The sequence below is a fragment of the Delphinapterus leucas genome, chromosome 1 (genome assembly GCF_059928025.1).
Source record: "Delphinapterus leucas isolate spDelLeu-1000000601 "Yukka" chromosome 1, BTC_Dleu_Yukka2, whole genome shotgun sequence".
Taxonomy (NCBI): Eukaryota; Metazoa; Chordata; class Mammalia; order Artiodactyla; family Monodontidae; genus Delphinapterus; species Delphinapterus leucas.
The window spans coordinates 33,917,312-33,932,582 of NC_143129.1; the positions used below are offsets into that span (position 1 = coordinate 33,917,312).

At 37.1% G+C, this 15,271-nt stretch overlaps 1 protein-coding gene across 1 annotated transcript in view; it reads right to left on the bottom strand.

Annotated features, from left to right (window-relative positions):
* Positions 1 to 15,271, bottom strand: part of SDCCAG8 (SHH signaling and ciliogenesis regulator SDCCAG8) — a 263,252-nt gene that overhangs the window by 180,202 nt on the left and 67,779 nt on the right. The window contains 1 exon segment of the mRNA XM_022579435.3: positions 392 to 544. Within this exon segment, the coding sequence (XP_022435143.2) occupies positions 392 to 544 (153 nt within the window).

Consider the following 15,271-nt stretch of genomic DNA (forward strand, 5'->3'; position numbering starts at 1 on the left):
TCACATTTTCCTATCATGAAATCTAATTGATTATTTTCTTTGGAAAGGTCAGAGAATATAACTTTTATTGAGAAACACATTGAAGAATAGAAAATTTTTATGAACTCTAAGTTATAAGCAAATTGACTACTTAAATGGTTTAAACATGTAAGATCATTCAAGGGAGGCTCAAGAGGGAGGTGATATGGGGATATATGTATACTTATAGCTGATTCACTTTGTTGTACAACAGAAACTAACACAACATTGTAAAGCAATTATACTTCAATAAAGATATTAAAAAAATTTTTAAATAAAGATCATTCAAGAATTGCAACCTGCAGACTCATCAATTATATCACCACAAACATTTCTTCTGCAATGTCGATAACAAATTGAACCCTTTAAATACCTTTGAGCCCATGTCCTCTCTTTCTTTTGTTATTTCTCTTTTCATCATCTCTTTCTCAAAGGCTCTTTTTTCTCGCTGAGATGTGAGTTCTTTCTCAAGTCGCTCTGTCTGCCTCTCCAGTTCATTCTTCAACTGTTCGCACTGGATTAAAGCCTGCCAGAATAAGACAGAGTGAAATGGGACCTTAGAATTTAGAAGAAATGAGAGGGAAATAAGACAATTAAGCTTTGATTTTATTTAAAATAGTTACAACTCACTGTAAAGTCAAAGTAAAGAATATTTTTATATTTGTTTGTCAACACCACTTACTGATTCATATGTTACATGTATTCAAATGTTACATGTATTCAAATGTTGTATTTATTCACATATTTCAGTTTGCACAATTAAGGCTATATTAACTAATCAACTAAGAAATTCAGGTAACAAACCTTGATAAGGGCCACAGAGGAGTCTGAATTTTATAAAAGGGAATCAGAAAAACCAAGTGTTCTAGTATTTTCAATTATATATCATGTTTATACTACAAGAAATATATAAGTATCTAATTTAACTGATTTTTCATCTCGACATGGTTAAAAATTATTTGTACTTTAAATGATAAACAGATCAAAATTTTAAGATGAGATGTATTTATCATTACATTACAGGCATTTACTGTTTATATAATAACTGAGCTTCCTTAAATATAAGTACGATAAGATTTGGTTCACTCTCCTTACACACATAACTAAAGTAAAAACTAGGTAATAATCAAGTTTAGATAAGGAAAGACTCAAAACAGCATTTACTACCTAGTTTTGTAAAATGAGAAGTGTTATATTTCATTTCTGGCAATTTAAAAGTCGATAATTGTCCTTTAGTTTAAATTTCCCACTCTGAATTTCCAGAAGTAAATTCTCTCTAACTTCCTTTTGGCTATATTTACAATATCGTTATGCATAACACACAATAATAAACTAAATTCAAAATCTCAAGAAAAAAATAAAATTAAGGTGCTTGACATAGAAAATCTGAGTCATACTATGGTGTCTTAGTCTCATCCCAGTGGCTCCTCATTATATCCTCCTCACTCAAACTCTATTGTGCTCCCCTGAATTGAGAGGAAGAAACTCAAGTCTCATATGACTTATATACTATGTAATTATAAAATGATAGTCACAGTTGTTGTTAATGGAGATGGAAGCAGTCTCAGTAAGCACTGTAAGCTCTATGCATTGCTATGCTTCCCTCTGGTGAAAGCTATAATAAATATAGACAATAAATATCTAGGATATGTGAATTTTCTTCTTTTAATCATGAGAGCATTAAACCCTAATTTCTTTCAAACTCTTCTGGAAATGTTCTATACTCCTAGGCATAAAAACTGAGGATAAAATGCAACTGTCCCAGATTAACCGATAAGCAAATAAAATGCCTGAAAAAAGATTCTCCTAGGGAGTTAGTCCCAAGTCCAATTCTAGCTGAAAATGTCTGGAAAATAAAATTTTACATTAGATTTTAAAAGAAATGGAAAAGCATAATTTTTCTATAATTTAAACCCTTGGAGCTTGAAATACTATGAATTAGAGATTTTTGTGCTTCAGAACACAATTGCTCTTGTGTAAAATATTTTTTATGAACCTAATAAAAATGTTCATAATGTTCACTGATATATGAATATCATGAAAGACTAAAATGATTATGGAATATAAACTAATACATTTAATCAGAAGGTTTTTCATTGAATAAAAACTCAGGAATCAACCTTATTAGGTACAGAACAGTGGAAGGAACTGCTGAAGATCAGGCTAACATGAAGAGCAACTAAAGAGTCAATTCAAAGAATTCAATCAATTCAAGAACAAGGAACAGTAAATGATCCTGACAGGTAAGAGGTCTAACGCTAAGATAATATAAACAAAAAGCACAAGGGAGAAGTTGTAAATCACTTAAACAAAGCCGTTGCTGGAGCCTTGGTTTCATGGATGGCCTTCTATGTGGAGTACACACCACTGAGAGGTGATGGTGAGTATGAAAGCAGTAACGAAACACTGAATAAAAATATTAGGTTAAAAACTGGATATTGATCACTCTCGGTTTGTAGCCAATGATTCCATATAAAATAGCTTTTGCTTGTTTTGATTTTAATATATATGTCTGGTCACAATGAAGAAAATATTAAGTAACATTTGGAATTAGAAAAGTCATTTAATCTTACAGTGGTCCTCATATACAAGATTTGGGTTTACTAAATAAATATTTATACATTCCTTCCATTAAAGCTTTGTCTTTTAATTCTAAAACTTACTCTCCTAGTTTTCAGAATCCCAGATGACTCAGTGCTCCCTGATTATACTCCATATAATCGTTCAGTAAAGGCATATAACCGAATCCTCAAAGACTATCGACCAAAAAGTTCGTTTGGGTTTTTCCGTAAGATGTTTGGCCAACCCAATTAACTGATGGATCTTCACAGGTGACCAAGTTAGTTTGGGATCTGCGGCTGCCATTTCTCCTAGTAGTTCCCAAGGTCGTGGCTCCTTTCTTTCCCTGAGCACAATCCCTTTCTTGGTGGAAATGGCTGTAGGTCTTGGGGAGTTGGGGATTTACACAACCCTCACCCTCCAGTAGACTCAATCTTCAAAGGGCCTTTTCTCTTCTGGGAAATTTATTTGTGGTCATTCTTTGTTGGCCACAGTAACACATTTTTCAAAACATAATTTATTGGGCTTGATATTCCCAGTCCTGGTTTTATTAAACCAAAAAGTATGCATTACTATCTTAATGGAGTCAAAACATTTTCCAAAATAAATTTGTACCTAGTCAACTCAATTCTTAAAATAGGGAAACTCTTTTAGGAAATATAAAAGTCCTTCCCAGGTGCTAGGGTTAGGTTCCTAGATATCCTTGTGATCAAAGAATTCATGATTATAGGATTAAAGAATTATGAGGAATAACAGAGTCCACACTTACGAACATAAACTTAAAAATTTATGAAAATGCTTTCATTTTTATGAAACATAGCCCACAACATAAAAATGATTTTCAACATGTTTTAGGCACTTAATTTACAAATAATGCAAACTATTGATTATTAATTTATAAACTCATCCTTACTAGGAACCTATCAGTCAGTCTATCCCTATCTCCCATTTTCAAGATATTTATAATTTGTTTTTGTCTTGTGGAAGATAGTGTACATATCAAGAAACATTGTATTCTACATTTGTGCTTGCAATCAAATGCTCAAGGCTTTTCTGATTTTCCTTTTACTTCGGGTTTCTAATTCTTGCCTTTCTGATTCTGCTGTAGTCTAAGGAAAACAATAATTTGAATACTTAAAAAGGAAAAAAAAAGTTTGGGGGGACATTTATTCAAACTTCTGGGTTGGTATTTTTTAAAAAATGTTTCTTCAGGGCTTCCCTGGTGGCGCAGTGGTTGAGAGTCCGCCTGCTGATGCAGGGGACACGGGTTCGTGCCCTGGACCGGGAAGATCCCACATGCCGCAGAGCGGCTGGGCCCGTGAGCCATGGCCGCTGAGCCTACGCGTCTGGAGCCTGTGCTCCAGATGAGAGAGGCCACAACAATGAGAGGTCCGCGTACAGCAAAAAAAAAAAATTTCTTTAGAGGATTATCTCATTATAGATATGCTCATGGGAACATCATGCCAAAGCCAACAATTTCCCTTCCAATAGAGGCAGGCAGGTCTAAGGCCCAGTTAACCTTTTTATCTTGTAGCTTTACCAAAACATCACTGCAAAAACCTCTACTTTTCTACCTTCATTTATTCCCAAGTTAATTTTTTTCTCCCTCTTAAAATTATTCCCAGTTGTAATGACTTGCAAATTTCAAAGAAAAACAAAAACATTTATTGATCACTTACTGTGTGCCATATACTTTCCTAAATGGCTTACATGGATTAATTTATTTAACTCTCTCACTGAATTTTAAGTGGCTTTTATCACTCTGTTGATAAGAAACTGAGGCTTTGAGACATTAAGTAACTTGCCCAAGAGCACAGACCTAGAAAGTGGCAGAATAGGGATTTGATCCAAAGAAGTTACACAACTGAATCCAGGCATGGCACTATAATTTTCTCATGTTATAGATTTATTTTCTGATAAAATTCTCAGGTGTTTTCATTGCCACTGTAAAAGTACATATAGTCTGTCCTCCTTATCTGCAGGTTCTGTATTCACAGTTTCTGCATCCAAGGTTTCAACCAGTCACAGATTTCTGTCCTGGAACCAATCCCCCATGGATAAAGAAGGAGGACTGAATATGATATGACATGATATAATACAATATTAATGTAATGTAATGTAATTGCTTCTACTTATTTAGCATGCAATATGCAAAATAGAACACTAGGTGGCAACAAATGTTAAGGAACTATAAGAAGAAAGTAACCATTTCATAACTCAGTAATAAAGTAGTTGGTTTTAAAATTAAAATATGTATGCTGTTTCACTCTTTAATCTCAGAAAGCAAAATTCCTAATACTTTTTTTTATACATCTTTATTGGAGTATAATTGCTACAATGTTGTGTTAGTTTCTGCTGTACAACAAAGTGAATCATCTGTATGTATACATATATCCCCATATCCCCTCCCTCTTGAGCCTCCCTCCCACCCTCCCTCTCCCACCCGTCTAGGTCGTCACAAAGCACCGAGCTGATCTCCTTGTGCTATGCAGCAGCTTCCCACTAGCTGTCCATTTTACATCTGGTAGTGTATATATGTCAACGCTACTCTTTCACTTCGTCCCAGCTTCCCCTTCCCTCCTGGCGTCCTCAAGTCCATTCTCTACATCTGCGTCTTTATTCCTGTCCTGCTATTAGGTTCATCAGTACCATTCTTCTAGATTCCATATATACACGTTAGCATATGGTATTTGTTTTTCTCTTTCTGACTTACTTCACTCTTTATGACAGACTGTAGGTCCATCCACCTCACTACAAATAACTCAATTTCGTTTCTTTTTACAGCTGAGTAATATTCCACTGTATATATGTGCCACATCTTCTTTATCCATTCATTTGTCGATGGACATTTAGGTTGCTTCCATGCCCTGACTATCGTAAATGGTGCGGCAATGAACACGGTGGTACATGTCTCTTTTTGAATTATGGTTTTCTCAGGGTATGTGCCAAGTAGTGGGATTGCTGGGTCATTTGGTAGTTGTATTTTTAGTTTTTTAAGGAACCTCTATACTGTTCTCCATAGTGGCTGTATCAATTTACATTCCCACCAACAGTGCAGGAGGGTTCTCTTTTCTCCACACCCTCTCCAGCATTTATTGTTTGTAAATTTTTTGATGATGGACATTCTGACCAGTGTGAGATGATACCTCTTTTTTTTTTTTTTTTTTCTGCGGTACACGGGCCTCTCACTGCCGTGGCCTCTCCCGTTGCGGAGCACAGGCTCCGGACACGCAGGCTCACGGGACCAGCCGCTCGGCAGCATGTGGGATCCTCCCGGACCGGGGCACGAACCCGTGTCCCCTGCATTGGCAGGCGGACTCTCAACCACTGTGCCACCAGGGAAGCCCTCATTTTGGTTTTGATTTGCATTTCTCCAATGATTAGTGATGTCAAGCATCTTTTCATGTGTTTGTTGGCAATCTGTGTATCTTCTTTGGAGAAATGTCTATTTATGTCTTCTGCCCATTTTTGGATTGGGTTGTTTTTTTGATATTGAGCTGCATGAGCTGCTTGTATATTTCGGAGATTAATCCTTTGTCAATTGCTTCATTTGCAAATACTTTCTCTCCTAATATGTTTTAACATACCTTAGAAATAAAAACTGCCAGACTTGCACTGCATTTTGTAAACTGCTTAGAAATCAATCCTTGAATTATTACTAACTCAGTGAAAAATAGATTTACAATACACAGTAGCCTTTCTAGTTCTTAACCACTAAGATTTTAAAAGCACTAATTACAAAAATTCATCCTAATATTTAAAGCTAATAATTAACTTTACTTCAGCTCAACAACATTTATTGTACAATTAATATGTAAATGGCCATGTGAAGAATACAATGATAGATGTCACAGACCTGGTTTTTAAGGTCTTTTGGTGGAGAGGGCTATGTAAACAGCCACAAAAATTATACACAGCTCGCTAGGAATACAGAGAAGGAAGAGGTTAATTCAAACAAAAAGGTGCTGGGGAAAACTTCCGAGAAGACTGCCATCTGAGATGCCCCTCATAGAATGAATAGATACTTCACAGATGGATACAGTGCAGGAAAGTACAACATGAGCAAATTCATGGAAATAGTCAATTGTAGGTCACGTTATAGAAACAGTATAGGTTATATGAAAACTTGTAGTGAAAGATAAGGCTAGAAAAGTTAGAGTGGGACCATATTGTGAAAGATCTGGAAGGTCATGCTAAGGATTTGTCTTATTCTACTGCAAGAAGAGAGCTGCCTGAACAGGGAGATTTACAGTTTAGGAAAACTTTGGCAGCAATGTGAAAGATACACTGGAATTGAAAGAGACCTGAGGGAGACCAGTTAGAAGGCTATTGCAATAGGCCACATAAGAGTATGTAAAGACTTGAACCAGAGCAGGAGTATAGGTATGGAAGCTGCGGGCATAACTTAGTAGGAGTTTTTGAAGATACGGTGAGAGTCTGATAACTGATTGGATGTTGACAGTGAGGAATGGGGAGGACCCAAGATATTTTAAAGGTTCCAAGCCAGGGCTGTTGGTAGGATGATAATACCATTATCTGAGAAAAGATAATACAGAAAATTGTAGAAGGAAAAGGAGTGATAGACAGTAAGGAGGAGAGAATTTACAATTTGGTGGTGTAGAGTTTCAGATGCTAATGGCATATCATCCATAAAAGAGGTCTAGTAGAAGCAAGAAATGTAGGTCTGGGGCACAGAGGAGTTCTTAGAGCTAAAGGCACAATGTGGAGGTGGTCAAGTGAGGGGGAGACACAAAGTCCTGGAAATTAGGGCAACATGGCTGGACAGCTAGGAACTGACTGAGGAATGTCTGCATTCCAGGCTGGTGGAAAACAAGTTAAAAGACATGTGGAAGAGTAGACAAGAGCAATGCAAAGAGGACCCGCAGAGTGAAATATCAGATTAATCAAGGGGAAATGATGATATGTTATGCTAGTACAGTTAACGTCTTCCTGGAGTTGGGTCAAATGAGGACTGAGATGAAGTCACTGGGTTTAGTAATCAGGAAGTGACTGGTGACCATAATGTGACCAATTCAGTAGCATGAAATCAGACTACAATTTGTTAAAAGACTGACTGCAATGTGTTCAGAAGTGAATGGAAAGCTACAAAGGTAAAAACAATGGAGAATGAAGGATGGAAGATACAAGAAAGATGTGATAACAAATGTCTCAATGTCCCTGAAACCCTAGAAGTAGGAGATATCAAGAACTTAGAGAGATTCATCTTGGGAAGTAAGAGGACCAGATAAGAAAGAAAAAAATGAGAAGACACATTTGAGGGATGAGAAAGTGTTGATGAGGCTCTTGTCAGTTGGTTGTGATCTCAGTAAAGTAGGTCAGCTGTTGAGAGTGAGGTGCTAAGAGTGGAGTTGGGAAAGTGAACAAAGTGGCATTCCTGTCTAGTCTAAAGTACATGTGGTAGGGAGACCTTCAAGAAAGTGGAGTAAGATGTGGAGATCACCTTCCTCCCCACAAATACATCAGAAATACATCCACATGTGGAACAACTCCTACAGAACACCTATTGAACACTGGCACAAGATATCAGACTTCCCAAAAGATGCCCTCAGGCAACCTACACACAGAAGCGGGGCCAAAGCGAAAGCTGAACCCCAGGAGCTGTGTGACCAAAGAAGAGAAAGGGAAATCTTTCCCAGCAGCCTCAGGAGTAGCAGATTAAATCTCCGCAGTCAACTTGATGTACCCTGCATCTGTGGAATACCTGAATAGGCAATGAATTATCCCAAAATTGAGATGGTGGACTTTGGGAGCAACTGTAGACTTGGGGTTTGTTTTCTGCATCTCATTTGTTTCTGGTTTTATGTTTATCTTAATTTAGTATTTAGAGTTTATTATCATTGGTAGATTTGTTTATTGATTCAGTTGCTTTCTTCCTCCCTTTTTTTTATATATATAGATATTTTTTCCCCTTTTCTCTTTTTGTGAGTGTGTATGTATATGCTTCTTTGTGTGATTTTGTCTGTATAGCTTTGCTTTTACCATTTGTCCTAAGGTTCTATCTATCCGTTATTTTTCTTTGTTTTTTTGTATAGTTTTTAGTGCTTGTTATTGATGGATTTGTTTTTAGGTTTGGTTGCTCTCTTCTTACTTTCTTTCTTTGTTTTATTACTTTTTAATTTTTTTAACTTTTAATAATTTTTTATTTTAATAAAATTATTTTATTTTTCTTTCTTTCTTTCTTTTTTTCCTCCCTTTTCTTCTGAGCCACGTGGCTAACAGGGTCTTGGTGCTCCAGCTGGGTGTCAGGCCTGTGCCTCTGAGGTGGGAGAGCCGAGTTCTGGATATTGGTCCACCAGAGACCTCTCGGCTCCATGTAATATCAAACAGTGAAAGCTGTCCCAGAGATCTCCATCTCAATGCTAATACCTAGCTCCACTCAACGATCAGCAAGTTACAGTGCTGGAAACCCAATGCCAAACGACTAGCAAGACAGTAACACAACCCCACTCATTAGCAGACAGGCTGCCTAATATCATAAAAAGGTCACAGACACCCCAAAACACACCACTGGATGTGGTACTGCCCACCAGAAAGACAAGACCCAGCCTCATCCACCAGAACACAGGCAAAGTCCCCTCCACCACGAAGCCTACACAATCCACTGAACCAACCTTAGCCACTGAGGGCAGACACCAAAAACAGCAGGAACTACGAACCTGCAACCTGCAAAAAGGAGACCCCAAACACAGTAAGTTAAGCAAAATGAGAAGACAGAGAAAAATACAGCAGATGAAGGAGCAAGGTAAAAACCCACCAGACCAAACAAATGAAAAAGAAATAGCCAGTCTACCTGAAAAAGAATTAGAGTTATGATAGTAAAGATGATCCAAAATCTTGGCACTAGAATGGAGAAAATACAAGAAACGCTTAACAAGGACCTAGAAGAACTAAAGAGCAAAGACACAATGATGAACAACACAATACATGAAAAATTCTCTAGAAGGAATCAATAGCAGAATAACTGAGGCAGAGGAACGGATAAGTGACCTGGAAGATAAAATAGTTGAAATAACTACTGCAGAGCAGTATAAAGAAAAAAAAAAAAGAGAAGAATTGAGGACAGTCCTAGAGACTTCTGGAACAATATTAAACACACCAAGATTCGAATAATAGGGGTCCCAGAAAAACAAGAGAAAAAGAAAGGAACTGAGAAAATATTTTAAGAGATTAGAGTTGAAAACTTCCCTAATATGGGGAAGGAAATAGTCAATCAAGTCCAGGAAGCTCAGAGAGCCCCATACAGGATAAATCCAAGGAGAAACACACCAAGACACATATTAATGAAACTATCAAAAATTAAATACAAAGAAAAAATATTAAAAGCAGCAAGGGAAAAACAACAAATAACATACAAGGGAAACCCGAAAAGGATAACAGCTGACCTTTCAGCAGAAACTCTGCAAGCCAGAAGGGAGTGGCAGGACATATTTAAAGTGATGAAAGGAAAAAACCGACAACCAAGATTACTCTACCCAGCAAGGATCTCATTCAGATTTGATGAAGAAATTAAAATCTTTACAGACAAGCAAAAGCTAAGAGAATTCAGCACCACCAAACCAGTTTTAAAACAAACCCTAAAGAAACTTCTCTAGGCAGGAAACACAAGAGAAGGAAAAGACCTACAATAACAAACCCAGAAGAATTATGAAAATGGTAATAGGAACATACATATAATTGCCTTAAATGTAAATGGATTAAATGCTTCAGCCAAAAGACACAGAATGGATGAATGGATACAAAAACAAGACCCATATATATGCTGTCTACAAGAGACCCACTTCAGACCTAGGGACACATACAGACTGTAGGTGAGGGGATGGAAAAAGATATTACATGCAAATGGAAATCAAAAGAAAGCTGCAGTAGCAATTCTCATGTCAGACAAAATAGACTTTAAAATAAAGACTATTACAAGAGACAAAGAAGGACACTACATAATGATCAAGGGATCAATCCAAGAAGAAGATAAAACAATTGTAAATATTTATGCACCCAACATAGGAGCACCTCAATACATAAAGCAAATGCTAACAGCCATAAAAGGGGAAATTGATGGTAACACAATCATAGTAGGGGACTTTAACACCTCACTTTCACCAATGGACAGATCATCCAAAATGAAAATAAATAAGGAAACACAAGCTTCAAATGATACATTAAACAAGATGGACTTAATTGATATTTATGGGGCATTCCATCCAAAAACAACAGAATACACTTTCTTCTCAAGTGCTCATGAAACATTCTCCAGGATCGATCATACCTTGAGTCACAAATCAAGCCTTGGTAGATTTAAGAAAACTGAAATCAAATCAACTATCTTTTCTGACCACAATGCTATGAGAGCAGATATCAATTACAGGAAAAAAAACTGTAAAAAAATACAAACACATGGAGGCTAAACAATACACTACTAAATAACCAAAAGGTCAGTTAAGAAATCAAAGAGGAAATCAAAAAATACCTAGAAACAAATGACAATGAAAACACGATGACCCAAAACCTATGGGATGCAGCAAAAGCAGTTCTAAGAGGGAAGTTTATAGCAATACAATCCTACCTCAAGAAACATCTCAAATAAACAACCTAAACTTACACCTAAAGCAGTTAGAGAAAGAAGAATAATAAAACCCGAAAGTTAGCAGAAGGAAAGAAATCATAAAGATCAGATCAGAAATAAATGAAAAAGAAATGAAGGAAACGATAGCAAAGATCAATAAAACTAAAAGCTGGTTCTTTAAGAAGATAACCAAAATTGATAAACCATTAGGCAGACTCATCAAGAAAAAAAGGGAAAAGACTTAAATCAATAGAATTAGACATGAAAAAGGAGAAGTAACAACTGACACTGCAGAAAAACAAAGGATCATGAGAGATTACTACAATCAACTATATGCCAATAAAATGGACAACCTGGAAGAAATGGACAAATTCTTAGAAAAGCACAACTTTCTGAGACTGAACCACGAAGAAACAGAAAATATAAACAGACCAATCACAAGCACTGAAATTGAGACTGTGATTAAAAATCTTCCAACAGGGCTTCCCTGGTGGCGCAGTGGTTGATAGTCCGCCTGCTGATGCAGGAGACACTGGTTCATGCCCCGGTCCGGGAAGATCCCACATGTTGCGGAGCGGCTGGGCCCATGAGCCATGGCCGCTGAGCCTGCGCGTCTGGAGCCTGTGCTCCACAATGGGAGAGGCCACAACAGTGAGAGGCCCGCGTACCAAAAAAGAAAAAAAAATCTTCCAACAAACAAAAGCCCGGACCAGATGGCTTCACAGGCGAATTCTATCAAACATTTAGAGAACAGCTAACACCTATCCTTCCCAAACTATTCCAAAATATAGCAGAGGGAGGAACACTCCCAAACTCATTCTACGAGGCCACCATAACCCTGATACCAAAACCAGACAAAGATGTTACAAAGAAAGAAAACTACAGGGCAATATCACTGATGAACATAGATCCTCAACAAAATACTAGCAAACAGAATTCAACAGCACATTTAAAGGATCATACACCATGATCAAGTGGGGTTTATCCCAGGAATGCAAGAATTCTCCAATATACACAAATCAATCAATGTGATATGAACAAATTGAAGGAGAAAAACCATATGAACATCTCAATAGATGCAGAAAAAGCTTTTGACAAAATTCAACACCCATTTATGATAAAAACCCTCCAGAAAGTAGGCATAGAGGGAACTTACCTCAACATAATAAACGCCATAAATGACAAACTCACAGCCAACATCATTCTCAACGGTGAAAAACTGAAACCATTTCCACCAAGATCAGGAACAAAACAAGGTTGTCCACTCTCACCACTCTTATTGAACATAGTTTGGCAAGTTTTAGCCACAGCAATCAGAGACAAAAAAGAAATAAAAGGAATCCAAATCGGAAAAGAAGAAGTAAAGCTGTCACTGCTTGCAGATGACATGATACTATACATAGAGAATCCTAAGGATGCCACCAGAAAACTACTAGAGCTAATCAATGAATTTGGTAAAGTAGCAGGCTACAAAATGAACGCACAGAAATCTCTGGCATTCCTATACACTAATGATGAAAAATCTGAAAGAGAAATTAAAGAAACACTCCTGTTTACCACTGCAACAAAAAGAATAAAATAGCTGGGAATAAACCTACCTAAGGAGACAAAAGACCTGTATGCAGAAAACTATAAGATACTGATAAAAGAAATGAAAGGTGATACAAACAGTTGGACAGATATGCCATGTTCTTGGATTGGAAGTATCAACATTGTGAAAATGACTATACTATCCAAAGCAATCTACAGATTTAATGCAATCCGTATCAAACTGCCAATGGCATTTTCCACAGAACTAGCAAAAAAAATGTTACAATTTGTATGGAAACACGAAAGATCCTGAGCAGCCAAAGCAATCTTGAGAAAGAAAACCAGAGCTGGAAGATACAGACTTTAGACTATACTACAAAGCTACAGTAATCAAGACAGTACGGTAATGGCACAAAAACAGAAATATAGATCAATGGAACAGGATAGAAAGCCCAGAGATAAACCCACGCACATATGGTCACCTTATTTTTTTATAAAGAAGGCAAGAATGAAAAATGGAGAAGAGACAGCTTCTTCAATAAGTGGTGCTGGGAAAACTGGACAGCTACATGTAAAAGAATGAAATTAGAACACTCTGTAACACCATACACAAAAATAAGCTCAAAATGGATTAAAGACCTAAATGTAAGGCCAGACACCATCAAACTCTTAGAGGAAAACATAGGCAGAACACTCTATGACATAAATCACAGCAAGATCCTTTTTGACCCACCTCCTAGAGTAATGGAAATAAAAATACACAAATGGGACCTAATGAAACTTAAAAGCTTTTGCACAGCAGAGGAAACCATAAAGAAGAGGAAAAGACAACCCTCAGAATGAGAGAAAATATTTGCAAATGAAGCAACTTACAAAGGATTAATCTCCAAAATTTACAAGCAGCTCATGTAGCTCAATATCAAAAAAAACAAACAACCCAATCCAAAAATGGGCATTTCTCCAAAGAAGATACACAGATAGCCAACAAACACATCAAAGGATGCTCAACATCACTAATCATTAGAGAAATGGAAATCAAAACTACAATGAGGTATCACCTCACACTAGTCAGAATGGCCATCATCAAAAAATTTACAAACAATAAATGCTGGAGAGGGTGTGGAGAAAAGGGAACCCTCTTGCACTGTTGGTGGGAATGTAAATTGATACAGCTAGTATGGAGAACTGTATGAAGATTCCTTAAAAAACTAAAAATAGAATTACCATATGACTCAGCAATCCCACTACCGGGCATATACCCTGAGAAAACCATAATTCAAAAAGAGTCACATACCACAATGTTCATTGCAGCTCTATTTACAATAGTCAGGACATGGAAGCAACCTAAGTGTCCATCGACAGATGAATGGATAAAGAAGATGTGGCACATATATACAATGAAATATTACTCAGCCACAAAAAGAAACAAAATTGAGTTATTTGTAGTGAGGTGGATGGCCGGAGAGTCTGTCATACAGAGTGAAGTAAGTCAGAAAGAGAAATACAAATACCGTATGCTAACACATATATATGGAATCTAAAAAAAAAGCTTCTGAAGAACCTATGGGCAGGACAGGAATAAAGACACAGACATAGAGAATGGATTGAGGACATGGAGAGGGGGAAGGGTAAGCTGGGACGAAGTGAGAGAGTAGCATGGACTTATATATACTACCAAACGTAAAATAGCTAGCTAGTGGGAAGCAGCCACATAGCACACGGAGATCAGCTCGATACTTTGTGACCACCTAGCGGGGTGGGATAGGGAGGGTCGGAGGGAGGCCCAAGAGGGAGGAGATATGGGGATATATGTATATGTATAGCTGATTCACTTTGTTATAAAGCAGAAACTAACACACCATTGTAAAGCAATTATACTCCAATAAAGATGTTAAAAAATATAAAATAAAATAAAAGTAGAAAAGTATATGTGGTAGTCAACTGCAAGGAAAAGAATTGCTAAACAGTACTTATACACTGAACATGACCGGTATTACTCTCCTGTGGAATTCATTCTGTTGCTTTCTTACATGGCTTCCCTCAGTAACACTTGATAGGCTGAAAATGACAGGAAAAACATGTATGATTTGATTTGACTTAACTTTCACGTGGCACTGGTAAAGTAGTTAAATTGGAAAGGTAAGAATAACAGAATTCTAGAGTGTTACTGAGAGCACACTGCAATTCCCTTAGCGGATATTTACTGAGTACCTATTACTTACCAAACACTATGTAAGATACTAGAGATTTAATAGTGACAAGATGGACAAGTTACTTCCTGCCAAGGAGTTTAAAGTTTAATGAAAGATACAGACAAATAACCAATAATAATACATTTTGATAAATGCTGTAATGAGTAGTTCTCAACTGGGGGCAATTCTGCACCACCCCCCTCAGGGTCATTTGGCAGTGTCTGGAGATATCTTTGGTTATCAGAACTTGGGGGAGAGGGATGTGCTACTGGAATCTAGTGGGTAGAGGCCAGGGATGCTGCTAAATATCCTATAGCATGGAGGACAATCTCTAAAACAAAGAATTATGTACATCAAAATGTCAGCCATGCCAAGGTTGAGAAACCCTGCT